Consider the following 16,625-nt stretch of genomic DNA (forward strand, 5'->3'; position numbering starts at 1 on the left):
TTTATACATTTTAGGTTTTCCTTGTCTGAGATTATTTGCACCAATAGATCATGTTCTCATTGTAACTACAGCAACTCAAACTTAGGTAACGTTTATATGAACGCTTTCCTAAAAATCAAGTTTTAAGATTGGACAGTTGCAGTTACCACCAGTAGAATAATTGGTTGATAAACTTTTCTTTTTGCGAATTATAATAACGTTTACGTTCACGAGTGAAACATTTGAATCCAAAACAGGAGTTTAAAAGCTTGTGTTGAGCGTCAATATTTAATATTTCTAAAATTAACTATAAATAAAAAAAATGGTTGTAGGTTGAAAACACCATCTTTCTAGATCATTATTGTAATGAGGGGTAATGTTGCTGGTTTCATTGGTGGAAGAATATATGACGTGAAAGCTATTTGTTTTTTTTTATTCAGTTTTATCTAATGAATAATATATCTGTTAGGCACACGTGTTATATTTGAGGTTAGTGTAAAAACTGACGAAAAAGTATTTTTAAAAACGGATTTTGATTAAAAAAATACAATAAGCTCGCCACTAATGATATTGGGTTAGAATCGTGATGTTGTAGATCCTGAAGTGTCATCGATTAGTTTATAAATGAGGAAGTGGAGAGAGCGAGAGCGGCAACACTAACCTTCAAGAAGAAAAATAACAATAATTAAAATATACCACTACATTGTATGAGGTCATTTTATTAAGCCTTTGTATTAGTGTCACAAAATGACTACCGTGATACCTAACACGTGCGTTAAATAACTGTTTTTACTAGTGGTTATTACACATGTTCCCATTCGTAATACATATTAATTTTGTTTGCAGCGAGAAGAGGAGAACACCCCCAGTGGTGCAGCTGTATGTCTGCGCACTTACACTACTAGAAATTGGGTTTCGATACTTGTAGTGTGCATAGCACAGATAACCAATTGCGTAGCTTTGTGCTTAACTATAAAGAGCACGATATTTTTTTCTTTTATCTAGCACTGAAAATTACAAATACGTAAGCATTCGATATGTGTTTTTACTATTTTCGTATTTTTTCCGTTCTAATTTTCTGTTTTCGTTCTGTAAACTACCGGCTTTGGTTTTCGTGAAAAAGTAATTTAATGTCACGGGATCACCTGTTTGTATGATACAAGATGTATCTCGGCTATGTTAGTCATCTGACTCATTGTGCCAACTTAAAGTATTAAATATTTGCTCTTTTTATTGTTAATTAGAGTGTTGTACAAGGTCCACAGTGACTAGGTGGATAAATCAAAGTAGTCATAACGCTAAAAATCAGGTTTCAGTACTCGTCTTGAGCACAACACATAAAATCCCTTTGTAGTTTAAAATAAACAAACGAAAGTGTTATACAGATAAAATTTTAACTGTTTATTTGTATTCTTTTCACACTTCAGTTGCTAAGCAGAAGCTAAATGTGTTGTTTCATATTTTCAGAACTAGAGGAAATAGAAGCTTGTAACTGGCTGAAAGCAGCAGGATTTCCTCAATATTTCCAGCTCTATAAAGGTATGCTATTTCATACTAAGGGAAATCTAAAGGTATTGAAATATTCTTATTTGTGATGTTATTGTATAAGAAACTGGACATCTTTTTGGATTGTGTATAATATGAACTACTGATTAAAGAAGGAATGCTCACTCTTTATTATGAAAAATAGTTTTATTTTGGACAAAAAATACTTCAAAATATGTCGGGAAAATGTGGATTAGGTATCTGTGGCTTTTAAATATGTAGCGACTAACCCTAAAAGATTTAGATAAGCATTCTAGGAGCAGAAATTAGAAGAAGAAAAGTCGAACATAAAGCAATATTGCGTTTAATGAAATTATACATTGTTCCCATAATTTTTCCTCTAGTTGGTTCGCCTGATGCCTCGGCGATTAGTCTGAGAGCTTACAAGGTTAAGATTGGGTTTCGGTACCCGCAGTTGGTAGAGAGCAGATGGCCATTTGTGTAACTTGTGCTTATTAATAAAAAAATCGTTGAAGAATGTTTATTTGCCTTTACAATGGCTTCTGGATTGTGAATATACACTGCATGGCCAAAAGTATGGGGACACCCGATCATCACACCCGTATTTGCCTGTTGAACATCTCATTCCAAAACCATGGGCATTAATATGGAGTTGGTCCCCCCTTTGCTGCTGTAACAGTCTCCGCTCTTCTGGAAAGGCTTTTCACTAGATTTTGGAACATGGCTGCAGGGATTCACTCCTATTCAGCCACATGAGCATTAGTAAGGTCGAGCACTGATGTCGGGCGAGAAAGCCTAACTCGCAGTCAGCGTTTTAATTCATCCCAAAGGTGTTCGATGAGGTTGACGTCAAGCCTCTGTGCAGGACAGTAAAGTTCTTTCACACCATCCTCAGTAAACCATGTCTTTATGGACCTCGCTTTGTACACGGTGGCATTGTCATGCTGAAACAAAAACGCGACTTCCACAAACTGTTGTCACAAAGTTGGACACGATTTGACTGGACACAAAGCACACGATTCTCTAGAAGCGTCATTGTATGCTATAGCATTAAGATTTTTCTTCACTGGAACTAAAAAGCGTAGCCTAAACCATGAAAAACAGCCCCAGACCATTATTTTTCTTCCACAAAACTTTATATTTGGTACTAAGCATTCAGGCAAGTAGCGTTCTTCTGGCATCAGCCAGACATAGATTCGTCTGTCAGACTACCAGATAGTGAGGCGTAATTCATCACTCCAGAGGGCGCGTTTCCACTGCTCTAGAGCCCAATGGCGGTATGATTTACACCACTCTAGCCGACGCTTGGCATTGCACATGGTGACCTTAGGCTTGTGTGCAGCTTCTCGGCCATGGAAACCCATTTCATGAAGCTCCCGACGAACAGTTCTTGTGCTGAAGTTGCTTCCAAAGGCAGTTTGAACTCAGTAATGAGTATTGAAACTGTGAACAGATGATTTTTGTGCGCTACGCGCTTCAGCACTCGGCGGTTCCCGTTTTGTGAACTTGTGTGGCCTACCGCTTCGTGACTGAGCTGTTGTTACTCATAGACGTTTCTATTTCACAGTAACATCATTTACAGTTGACCGAGATAGCTCTAGCAGAGAAGGAATTTGACGAACTAGCTTGTTTGAAAGGTGGTATCCTTTGACAGTGAAACTTTGAAAGTCAGTGAGCTCTTTCGTACAACCCATTCTACTGCCAATATTTGTCTATGGAGACTGCACGGATGTATGCTTGATTTTATGCACCTTTTAGTAATGGATATGGCTGAAATAGCCGAATTCACTAATTGGAAGGGGTGTCCACATACTTTTTGCCATTTAGTATAGTTTTCAAGTTCTTTACGAAAGGAAAAAGTTTGTAGATTGATGTAGTGGTCAATAGGAAACAGTAATATTGCCACATGGCAAGAAAGCTCGACTCGTAATTTAGGGTCACAGTTTCGAATCTCCGTCACGCCAAACATGTCTGCTCTTTCAGCCATGGGGGCATTACAATGTGATGGTCAATTCCACTATTTAGGTAAGAGAATAACCCACGAGTTGACTATAAGTGATGATTCCTAGCTGCCTTCCGTCTAGTCTTTCACTGCTAAATTAGGGACGGCTAGCGCAAATAGCCCTGTGTAGCTTTGCATGAGATTCAAGCTAAGGCATAAGTCAACCTGGGTATTCCTTGATGACGTGAAACACCTTTGAAATAAAAATGTATCTCAGAACGGCTGGTATGGGTATTATTGTTTGTTTATTTTGACTTTCGCGCAAAGCTACTCAAGGGATATCTGCGCTAGTCGTCCCTAATTTAGCAGTGTAAGACTAGAGGGAAGGCAACTAGTCATCACCACCAACCGCCAACTCTTGGGCTACTCTTTTAACAACGAATAGTGGGATTGATGGCCACATTATAGCGCCCTCACGGCTGAAAGGGCAAGCATGTTCGGTGTGACGGGGATTCGAATCCGCGACCCTCGGTTTACGAGTCGAGTGCCTTAACCACCTGGCCAACTTCGACTGGTTGCTAGTAGAATGGCACCATTTCGAAATAGCCTAGAAATTTTCGTATAAAACATCGGTCAGCCCTGGGTAGTGCTGCCAACTGTCTTTTAAAAGCCAGATCTGGATTAGTGGCGACATCTCTAGCGAAATGAAGCATGACGTCATAGCTGAAACTTGTTCAAATTTGAAACATTTTGATGCAATTACAAGCAGTATCAATTGTTTCAAAGTATATTAAGTATAATTATATTGATGACAATTATAATTAGTAATAGGCTGCATTCGTTGTCGTTTAATTAGACGAGTCGAACGCCTAAACGCACTTAGACATTCCGGGCCGGTATGGGTATTAACACTTTTATTGATAATGAGAGAACAACTTTTCGACCTTCCCAGGTCATCTTCAGTTTAAACAAGAGAGTTTGCAAGTGACCGTTGCCGGACACATGTCTCAGGGACGAGAGTATAAACGGGTACGGGATTAACTGCAACGCTCCCTACAAACCCATACTCTCTCTTTCTTAAACTGAAGATGACTTAGCAAGCTCGAAATGTTGTTCTCTCCTTATCAGTAAAAGTGTTAATACCCGTACCAGCCGTTCTGAGATACAACGTTGGTGTTGTTTGAAGCATCAATATATGTTATATATATATAACTTTGAAATCTATTATATCAAAGACAATATTTTTTTTTAGAATTTGGTACTTAAATTGCAGAATATGATAATTTCGCTGTAAAACATCGATTAATAAGATTTACTTCCGGAAACACACTGGCTCTTTATAGTTTGGGTTGACGAAGGAAGTTTCAGAGACACCTCAGCAGTTAGAAGTTTTAACATACCAAATAGATCAATACGAATACCTAGAGACTCACTTACCTTCAAACATCTTTTTCTTTAAATTAATCCATAAATAAACCACAAATTTATTGGTTGGAGCAAAGCACATATTTTAGTTCTCACTCAATGTAACACGAGTATGAACATGAAATTTCGAATTAGTAGAAGTAAGTGCTGCGTTCCTGGTGAGATGTAATTGACCTCTGATTTTGTGTTTCAGACACTTCGCGTCCTGACGTAATGATTGTGAGCTGTTTTATGTGTATAAAATGCTCAGGAAACGTAATAAGTAATATTGATATACGATTCTTTGGATGTTTACTTATATCATATAAACACTTGCTTGGAACTACCAATTCCGAAAAACTACATTTCCAAATTTACACTACTGCACTTTCCAAAGTTTTGTTTGAAAAACTACGTCGCTATAAATTCACGATTCCAGATTTCGACTTGCTACATACAACTTTACCTGTTTTTAACTCGGTTCCTGAGTCAGAAATTCATCGTGTATTTCATTTTCCATTTTACTGAATTTTTATAGCATTGTAGTTCCGTAATAACATTATTTACGTTTTGAACATAGTGTGTGCTGTATAAGAAAACCTAGTATTCTTTAATATCATGAATACAAAGTTGTATAGCGATTTAACACGTCTTAAAAGTTAAGTAAACATGAACGTCATAGGTACACGATGTTTAGAGACGTATCAATTTAATACTCTACGTTTTTGCTTATTTATTTTCAAAGTTTTCTAAAGCCTGGCTAGAATAGGTTTTGTGTTAAGACCTATTCAACACTTACGTGTGTTTTTTTTTTTACATTAATCGTGTTTTTCTACTCCATTTATTTAAGTAAACGAACCTTTTTTTGTTGTGTTTTTCGAAACGAACCACTTATTTTAATCTTGTAGTTACATTTAACTGTTCTTATATTCGAAAATTTTCGTTGTTTCAGAAAATATTTGTAAACTAATGCACTAACTTATAGCCTAATAGAAGTTCTTAATTGGTTATTGTACGTCATAGTTAACTAAGTTGAGAGATGTTCCGAAATACTAACTTATGTTTGTTGTGCAGATGGCAACATCTAGTTCTGTATAGGTTAAATAAGTACCTTTTGTAACTTGATTCTTGTATATCAACTTACAGTGCACTTAGATGTATACCGTGGAAAACCAAGTTACCTCATATTACGTTGTTGGAAGTTCGCCAAAGTACATTTACATATTTTCAGTATATTTAAATGATTTCCTAGAGTTTAAAACATGAGCCAAAAATGATATTAATAAAAACGTATGAAATCACTTTTTGACTTTCTGCTGTGATATGTAAAAGGTATTAAAGTGGGCAAGCCTTGATGGATATTCATCTATTCCCTTTGTACGAAAACATTTGTCTATAACTTCAGTAAAACAAATCAATTGCAATCAATTAATTGGACCAATTTAATATTTGTTTTCTCTTTTGGCCAATAGTAATTGGTAAAAAAATCCTCATCAGATATATAAATGTTTGTTTAATAAGGAACAAAATGAATGCAAATAACGTAAAATGATGAGGTGTAAAATTAGATTGAGTACCTTCATAGGGTATTGAAAGAGATTTCCTGTACTTGGTTATTGAGTTGTTAATTGAGTTTTATTTTGGGTTTAATAACACAGGCTAAGTCAAAATCTAGAAAATTAGAACATAGCATAATTGTAGTCCTGATAGCAATCTCTACTGATATCTATAAACAGAAACGTTAACGAGAGTGAAAAATGATGTTGGAACAGTTGCTTTATTTCTCTCTGTGTGTGTGTATACATATAATAGCCATAATTTATTTAAAAGTAAAAAAAACCACTAAATTTAAAAAAAATAAACAAAATACGCTGCATTATTCAAAAAGCTCCTAAGGTACAAGCTACAATGTAGGATTATAAAGTGTATCCTAGGTTTTGGAGGTGACTGCAAAAATAGGACCCACATTGCGGTGGGGACACACCGTCTGTCAGTCTTAAACTCCAATTCGCTAGTCTCACATAAGAAATAGATACAATTAGACTAGAAATTATGAGAGCGAAATGTGGGTGCTCAAGTCTACAACGTCCCACACTTATATCACCTTTCACTACCTGCAGACATTGTGGGAAGGTGACTGTTTTCTCAAGTTAAATGCGAATAAGAAAAAGATAAAGGTAAAAAAATAAAAATGAAAAATAAGGTACTACCATTTGGAGGTAAGTAAAATGAAACTTACCCTTGATGTTCTCATTCCTGGCCTCAGTTGGGTAAAGGCACAAATTAACACGACATTGAACCATATCAGTATACTAAGTTTACTGTAACTGCCGTGATTTTTTACTAAAAACTACTCATAACTAATTTTAATTAAAAATAAAGTCATTCAAGAACTTGGCACTACTTTATGCAGATGTACACCTTGAGCCGCATATATTAATGCAATTAATCAAAGGTTGGGATTTGCTGTTTGTAACGCAATTCTTCCTCATGATTTTATTTACTCATTTAACTTCATTTAAATGTTTGTATTTAATTTCATTATATATACCTAAACAATTCTATAATTTTTTTCTTCCTTTTCTATATAGATGTTTATATATAGCTATTATTGCTATATATAAACATACAAAATAGGGATTTCCACTGGCAGTAATTATCACTAGTCCTATTACTTCTTTACTTTCTTATATCCATGTATGGATTAAATAATTTTATGTGTACTTATAATTCATAGAAATGAGCAAATATATATACGTAGACTAAGACACAACCTCCATCGAGCACGTATAACATTTTATCAGCAGAAAAACATTTTTTTCAGATAAAACATATACGTCTAAAACTTTGCCTTCATGTAAAAGTAACTATACTACTGATGTGTTTAATAAAATTTAATACCATGTGTATTGAATTTTTCTCCTCCACTTCATACACAATATAGGCCCGGCATGACCAGGTGGTTATGGCACTCGACTCGTAATCTGAGGGTCGCGAGTTCGAATCCCCGCGTCACACCAAACATGCTCTCCCTTTCAACCATGGGGGCGTTATAATGTGACGGTCAATCCCACTATTCGTTGGTAAAAGAGTAGCCCAAGAGTTGGCGGTGGGTGGTGATGACTAGCTGCCTTCCCTCTGGTCTTACACTGCTAAATTAGGGACGGCTAGCACAGATAGTCCTCGAGTAGCTTTGTGCGAAATTCAAAAAACAAACAAACAAACAAAAGAGTAGCCCAAGAGTTGGCGGTGGGTGGTGATGACTAGCTACCTTCCCTCCAGTCTTACACTGCTAAATTAGGGACGGCTAGCACAGATAGTCCTCGAGTAGCTTTGTGCGAAATTCAAAAAACAAACAAACAAACAAAAGAGTAGCCCAAGAGTTGGCGGTGGGTGGTGATGACTAGAACACTTCAAAAATAGTCCTCGAGTAGCTTTGTGCGAAATTCAAAAAACAAACAAACAAACAAAAGAGTAGCCCAAGAGTTGGCGGTGGGTGGTGATGACTAGCTACCTTCCCTCCAGTCTTACACTGCTAAATTAGGGATGGGTAGCTCGAATAGCCCTCGTGTAGCTTTGCGTGAAAATCCAAAACAAACAAACACAAACTATATAATAGTTGGCTTCCCAAAGACACCAATTGTACAGTGCACAAAGCACTGAGGATCTTTATATCACAATCACCTAACGTTAATTTATTATTGGCTGGAAATTTCTGTCTCACCCTCTAATTAAGCTTTTTAAATGAACACCAGATATTTCAGTGAAAGCTAACTTGAACGGGTAATGATAACGTCGCTTACACTAGAATTAAGGGTTTTTTTGGTCTTTCTTTGCTTAGGTGAAATATAGGAGAAACAAGACAACTTTTCAGTACCCTCCACGAATTTCGCAGCACTTTATTTAATATCCTGCAATATACCAAGCTGTTTTTACTGTAGGAACAACAACAATAATGGTATCAACAACTGAGCATTTTTTTGGCGGATTTTAGATTTATCTTAAGTATCTGAGAATTGATTTCTTCCTAATTGTTGAAACATGTTTTGCCATTAGTATGGGAAAAGAAGATTTCCTGTGTTCTTATAGGAACGAGTTTCCTTTCTGTGGTGGCTTTCGCTGTGTATACCATTAGTATTTCGTCAAAACCTGATCTTTCCCTGTTATGAACTGCTATTATGGTTCGTGATACTGTGTTCAACCGCTACATTATTTATGCTGTGTTAAATGATTTATGTATTCAATTATCATATTTTAAATATTGTTTCAAATGATATAAATATGCAGCTACCAAATTATTTATTCTGTGTAAAATGACATGGATACTGAAATACCACATTATTTTTATGGTATGACATTACAAAGATGTCTTACTTGCTGTTATCACGTTCGTGATAAGTTATGAAAATGAAGCATCTAACATAGCTTTTATTTATATATATCTAAATAATATTTTATTGAATATTTGTCAGCGTCAGCTGTTTTGCTCCCCAGTGGCACAGCGGTATGTCTGCAGACTTACAATCCTAAAAACCGGATTTTAATACCCGTGGATAGCCCTTTAGCCCTTTGTGTAGCTTTGTGTTTCATTACAATCAACAACAGCCTCAGTTATTTTGGTATTGATCGTGAAAGAAGGTTGTAGTAATTTTGTCTTGTACTCCAATAGTATTTTCAAAAAAAAAATCCATGATATCGCAGTATCGGTTTTCTTCAGTTTTGGGTCGTTCTGAAAGTTGCTTTTCCAATACTTTCGCAACCTAATAACAACGTTTTTATAATTATATATATGATGCAATGTTCTGATATATCTGTCGATGTTCCTCTTGTTACTGCTGGCGTGCTCATAGAGTGCTTCTGTTAAACTTCACCGTAAGATATCTCTGTTGTTTGTTAACGGCAGCACTTTGTTGATGCTATTCTAACGTAATTTGTTGCTAAGGCAACCTGCAGAGATGAAAGTGCAGAGGTTGGCATCATGTAGAGATGTACCGCATATAAAAGATGAAAGCGTGGTCCATGGTTCATAGTATAATAATAGGACGTCTTCTGTACCTAAAACGTAAAACCTAGAATGGATTTTGTGTTTACTTTAGGTGAGTGAGGTTTTTCAGTGATTGTTTATTTCAGTACAGTTCATTGAATGAAGCAAGTATTGTTCAAATTCAGAAAAAAAAAGAAGAAAGAAGTACTATATTGTTAGTTTCAGCGTAATAATAACTAGGTTGCATATTGTTCATTGTTTTAAATGTAAGCATTTCTATGAATTTGTTTAGCTTGATCACATGGACATAAACTATTGCAACCTGATAGATTTATTCGAATTCTTAGATTTTCTGTTTGTAAGAGGCAATAGTAAATACCCAGTAGTAAGCTTTAATTACCTCTAAATATTCCATTAACTATTATTCTATGTTGTTTTTAGCGCCAAGAGCTATTGGTAATAAAGCTATAAGACCTGAGGTATTGGTCGCGTTACAGGGTTATTCTGTGTTGTTTGCTAAGTCTCTTCGAGATGAATTACAATATGTCAACACGTATATTGCAGGTTATAACAATGTCGGGCAAGGAACTAGCTTTCATCGATTTTTTTTTTAAGTTCACAGCGAAATAATCGTTTAAGCATAAATATTATTGCAAGTATATTAACTAACGTCGTTAGCGAAATTATTATTGATTAGAATAAAATAATATACCATTAATACTTCTTCAATAAACCTTCAGTTAGCTTGTCACATTGTTACCAGGGGCGTATCAACTGCTCCCGTAGCGACACCTCGGTACGGGGAAGTGGGGCTACACAAATAATGAGCCTTCAGCACTGCAGTAGATCATATATGAAGGGAGGGGGCGATGGGAAAATGTGCAAAGGGGGCACACATTATTCGCTATTCCTATGACTGCCACTGTCTCCAAATTAGGTGTTAAAGGTGAATTTTACACACACACAAAAAAAACACTTTGCAGTCAAAAGAACTACAAAAAACGTTTTGGGGTGTGTTTTATATGAGATCCATATACTTATATTGACATATAAATGGTAACGAACTCCTACGACAAAATACTGTTTGTAAACGTTGATATGTTCTAAGCTTGTGCTAAAAAGAAAAAATTTTATGGAACACCATATTTTCAGCTGTTTGTATTTAAGTATTTTGTTTCACTTTTTCGTATGTATGTTGATTTAATCCAGTTTTTCAACTTGAAAAAAATACACCAGAAACATAATTTTTTATTATGTATATAATGTGACATGATCACCATTTGTGTACATATAATTCAAGCTGCTTATAAATATAGTAACACAAGTTTATTTTCTTGCCTTAAAATAGATGGTCTATTTCCCATTGATATAAGTAGCGTTCAAGAAGATCACAAATTTCTTGATCCTGACTCTATCCAAGCGTTATTCAGGTAAGACTAATTATTTTTACACGTTTTTAGTTTATAATAGCTTCTTGATTTTGGCTCAATCCAAGCGTTATTCTCGTAAGGTTAATTATGATAACACGGTTTTCGTGTATAACAGTTCCTCGATCCTGACTCAATCCAAGCGTTATTCGGGTCAGGCTAATTATTGTAACACTGTTTTAATTTATAACAAGTAAGTTAATGTAATCATATTCAGTGGACTAAAATACTGCTTTTCTTTAACTGAAGTTTTATGTAAGGAATGTTAAAACATTATCTAGAAACATCTAGTTTCTGTTCTCTTTAACGCATGTGTGTGATACATTTAATCCATATATCTTACCTGTTACCTGTCTGGAAGATTTTTTATAGGTAAAAAATATGTAGGTACATAAACTTAATTCAAATACTTGTGGGACGTGTGTGGTTCAGTGGTTAGCACGTGGTGTTGTAGGTCCTATATTTAGTGGCTCACTTTTCTCTGGAGAACGATATATATGTTCGCATGTGAGTGTGTTTAAATCTCGCTTTGTAATTTGTGGTTGTGAGTACGTTACAGGAGCGACAGTTAAGTTTCAATATTTAGCGCTTTTTGGTGTTGAGTAGTCAATTTTCTTGTTGTTGGTCGCTACAAGATTAGTGATGTTTAACGCAGATAGCCTTCTAGTTTGTTTGTTTTTGAATTTCGCACAAAACTACTCGAGGACTATCTGTGCTAGTCGCCCCTAATTTAGCAATGTAAGATTAGAGGGAAGGCAGCTACTCATCACCACCCACCGCCAACTCTTGGGCTACTCTTTTACCAACGAATAGTGGGATTGACCGTCACATTATAACGCCCCCACGGCTGGGAGGGCGAGCATGTTTGGCGCGACGGGGATGCGAACCCGTGACCCTCAGGGCCTTCTAGTTGAAGTGTAAAATACACGATATCGTGTGTTAGTAAATTAACTGAAGGAGGCACATAAGAGTTTACTAGCATTTGTGTTCATATTTTTGGTACAAAATCATGATTTTTATCGTTAATGTACGTTCGAGTAGTTTTTTGCCTAATTCAACAAACTTACATTACAAGGTATTCACTTGTAATATACGAAAATACGAAAATGTGTCTCTATGTCCATCTTTATTATAGGGCCATTTTTGGCTGGACAGTGAGGCATATTGTTCTGTATACGTTTGCCAAGTTCTATTAAAATCCGATAATTTTTGACTGAGTTATAGAGCAAACATACTGTGTGAAAATATCCACCGTGTTAACAGATAAGGGATTTTTTTTCGCGACCTTGATCCTATAAAAAACTAAGAACCTCTAAGTTGGGTCATAGCCCAAATGTATACCATTTTTTTTGTCCATATCCATTTAGTCATTTTTGTAACATCCTACTGACAACAACATACACGCAAGATTAAACGCATAACCTCCTTAATATCCTGTGGTGGATGGTAATAATCATCTCTCGTGGATTCAGTACATCTGATACCAGAATTATAGCCGTTACTGACCTTTCTATTATTGAGGCTATAAGTTTTGTTTTATGGTGCTCTCATAGAATTGTTCTTTTGTTGTTTATTTTATCACAAGTGGAACGAAATTGATTCCAAATAAAACTTGTGCCTTGAAAAGACTCTACCACATGTATTTACAATACAGTGGTGCAGAAAATGATTTTGAGATGTAACATATTTTTGTAGAGCATATTCTGGTAATGCTTATATCATAAAATAATAATCTGTAGCAATATTTAAATTGTGTGAATTGAGTGATTTTCATTTTTATTTGTTCAGTGGTTAATAATATCCACACAATTATACCAACGTACGTAATAATTAAATAACAGATACAAAACATTTAGTTTGACATAAGTTGAGCCATTTTCACACGTGTCTTAAGTTCTTAGTTTTGTGATAGAACAATATTTGAGATATTGGTAAAGACAATGAGCTTGATACTATATCAGTGACATACAACCAAAATTACTACAATAATTTGAAAATTTGTGGCTTTTTTGAACAATTGGATTGTTGTACAGTTATTAATAAATTATACTATACTAAACTAGTGTTGTTCAAGAGGCATAAGACCTAGACCATCACGTGAGCCAGTTAGTGTTTTGCTGCAGATTACCAAAATGGGAACACATAATTTGGTTTTATAACAGACAAGTCAGAAAAAAACAGCTTCATATTAAAAATTGGGTTATATAATTCTTGTCTTACATAGATAACATTATTTTGACCTTTGATAAATTGCGAAGAAAACCGATAAAGTATTTATAGTAAATTAGTTCAAATATTCATGAAGTTTTTCCTTCCTCCTTTAGACGACTTACTACGCTCAACAAATGTGCAAAAACAAAAGTCGAAAACTTGCCACGAAAATCCGTAAGTTCAGGCGAGATGAATAGCTATAGTTTTCATAGTTTATATCTGTAAACTTTAAAAACATGTCTATGGATGTATATGTATGTATTAAAGTGAGTGTAGCCTTTGATGTTTAGACTGTATTGAATTTTTACATACTGTGGACATTTTTCAGCAATTTGGAAATTTCTAGACTTCGTGAGGTAAATTCCGAGTTATTTCATATTTTTAAAACACAGTAGTTTTTGAAGTAAATTTGCCAAGTAATTATCGAAACGTAATAAAAAACTTACTCTTTGTTGACTTATTTTTTATTTTATGATAAATAATTGTTCACTGCATTCTAATCTATATGTTTTAGTTTTCTTATATATTAATTATTAGGACATTAGTTACTTATTGTCAGTTTTCCAGTTGGGAGTATTAACCTGTCAGTTACGTTTTTTAGGCCTCATCCATATAGTTTGTTTTTGATCAGAATACTTATCGCTTTTAATTTTTTGATATTTAAATTATAACGAAAACTTGAATCTATTCAATCTTTAATTGAGTTCTGTAAATCGATGGTAAATATATATATATGTTGTAGAAAATTTTACAAACATTATTCTTTATAGACATCAAGTATTTTGAAAATCACAATATAATTTATTTAATCTTTGCAGAGGTCTTGTTCAGATAATCTGAGACGGATCTAATAATCTAAGCCAAACTATTATTTAAACATAATACACTTAATTGTGGTCATGTGCTGGATTCTATAACATTTTATGTAAGTTCACTCTCGCATAAACATAAAATACTATATTTCTATATAATTAGAGTTTTTCCCCACAACTAGATTGCTTAGTTTAACAGTAATTTAGTTTCCCGTATTTATAACGCTTTGATATAAAAGAAACTATATAGTAATTTAACTTTTTTTTTTTTTTAGGTTCAGTCTCCAGAGGAAAGCGATGAAGAACAGTATGCACTTAGTGAAAACTGGCAATTTCAACGCATTAATCATAGATGGTCCCGGATTTCTTCATCTTTTGAAGTTAATACCACCAATCAACATCTGCGTTGTTCGTCTCCAACAGGGGATTATTTCCATGAAAACCAGATTACAAGCAGTCACGATAGTGTCTTTGTCGACGATCACCAGGGTAGCTTGGGCAGTCTGCCAAGGGTATTTTTGGAAGATTCTGTAGAACAGTTGAGTAGCAGTCATTTATCTGTTCCAAAGGATGAGGACAATTTTACTTCTGGATCTGGAGAATCAACTAGTGTCGGTTCTGAAAAGTCATCAGATTTTTCTGAAAATGGCATTGTATGTTTTCGTCGTAGTGGGAGTGAAAGGTTTAAAGACAGTGCAAAAGCCTTACTGCGAAGGATTGAAAGTCTTAAAGGAAAGCAGAAGAAGAGTCACGAGGCTATAGTTATTAGGAAACAACACATCTATAGTGGAACAGCTAGTGATTCCTCACCAGGTAGTGAAGGAGATAGAAGTTCAGCTAGTAGTTTAACATCTTCTCCGAATTTATCTTGTCATAAACTTTCTGTTGAAAGAAATGATTCCAGTGATAATCAACAAAACACAAGTTATTTTAAACAGAGAGCAAAATGTCATATTGCTAGGGAGACGGATTTTCGTGCTTTTAGCGATTCTGAGTCCTCATCACCCAAGTTAGCTCGTTCCTGGAAATATGCGAACAGTAATATTTCAAAAGATGGTGGAAACGAACATTCAACTGAGTCTAATAGTCAAACTAAAAGTGCTTTCCTTGCAGCTGATATCATCAGAAAAAAAGAGAGAAGCAAACACAATAACGAAAATAGAAATACTAGCAAAAGCTACTTTAAAGTCAAATATGAAACTCACCTGAACAAAAATAATTCTGCCAAACCAGTGAAGTGGTTCTCAACAGATGATAAAAGAGGCCAAGAACAAACTACACAGGTCAATACCATGACTACTCCAACCATTGTTTTCAGTCGAACTTCTTCAGTTGAACAAGCAACTAACAAGTTGAACAGAATATACACAGGTATACTTTTAATATTTCTACTACTGTTTATAGCTAAATGTATAAATAGAACTTTCCAAGTTTTTCCTTTCGCTTTTGATTTGTTAGAGTAGATGAGAAAAAAATGGAAACTTAATAACTGCACTAGGAGCAATTTCGAATTTAAGTTCAATTCAACTTGAATTGAATCCTCTGGTCCACTCATCCTTTCCCTTTCGAAAATATACTATATAATTTACGTTATAATTAATCTGAAATCCATTCATAAGGTTACAAATATTAAGATGTATATTTTGTTTTAAAAATTTAAAAAAGTTTAGCTATAAAATTTGGATTGACATTAAGTAATTTAACACATCTAATTCATGTAAGAATTTTGAATCTATTCTGGTTTAAGCTTAAGACAAAATAGATGCAGTATATTAATATAAGTAAAATAAAAAATATTACCTAAAAACAATGTGTTTATGTAGTGGCAATATGTATAACAGCTTACATGCCTAAAGTTGTTTGTGAAAATTGTATTTAAAGAATGTATTGCGTTATATTACTACAATATCTGAAAATGATTAATAGTTCTTTTGTTTTTAGTGTATAAGCCAGTAATAAACTTAAATAATAAAAAATATTGATAATTAATAGTAAAAACTAGTGTCTTACTCCTTTTCAAATTAATCTATAAAGAAATTTTGCTAACAGCGGTATTTCAAAGTTTAGTTGTGGTAGAGTGTGCAGAAGTTAAAGGAAAAATATAAAATAATTTTTTTTGTTTTCCTTTAAAGATAACGTATTTTGCAAATAACGATAACAAAAGCACTTTCTTTCATGAAGATCAAACAAGAGATGAACACGAGTCCCAGAAACCTAACTGTGTGTTGCATGCATCTCTACCAACTGATGACACCAGTTTACACGAGGAAGCTGAAAAACCAACGAGAGAAAGAAGAGACTCTGGTGTTGGTTCATCTTTGACTAGAAGCTCATTGTTTGTTCGGTTGGTTATTTCGTTA

General features: G+C 34.6%; 1 protein-coding gene across 10 annotated transcripts in view; it reads left to right on the forward strand.

The window, feature by feature from the left end:
* LOC143229842 (uncharacterized) overlaps positions 1-16,625 on the forward strand; it is a 171,426-nt gene that overhangs the window by 142,897 nt on the left and 11,904 nt on the right. For all 10 annotated transcript variants that reach the window (XM_076462664.1, XM_076462665.1, XM_076462661.1 and 7 more), the window contains 5 exons: positions 1,447-1,518; positions 11,164-11,245; positions 13,567-13,627; positions 14,541-15,636; positions 16,447-16,609. In XM_076462664.1, the coding sequence (XP_076318779.1) occupies positions 1,447-1,518; positions 11,164-11,245; positions 13,567-13,627; positions 14,541-15,636; positions 16,447-16,609 (1,474 nt within the window). The remainder of the gene's footprint in view (positions 1-1,446; positions 1,519-11,163; positions 11,246-13,566; positions 13,628-14,540; positions 15,637-16,446; positions 16,610-16,625) is intronic.

This window comes from Tachypleus tridentatus, chromosome 10 (assembly GCF_004210375.1).
Source record: "Tachypleus tridentatus isolate NWPU-2018 chromosome 10, ASM421037v1, whole genome shotgun sequence".
Lineage (NCBI taxonomy): Eukaryota > Metazoa > Arthropoda > Merostomata > Xiphosura > Limulidae > Tachypleus > Tachypleus tridentatus.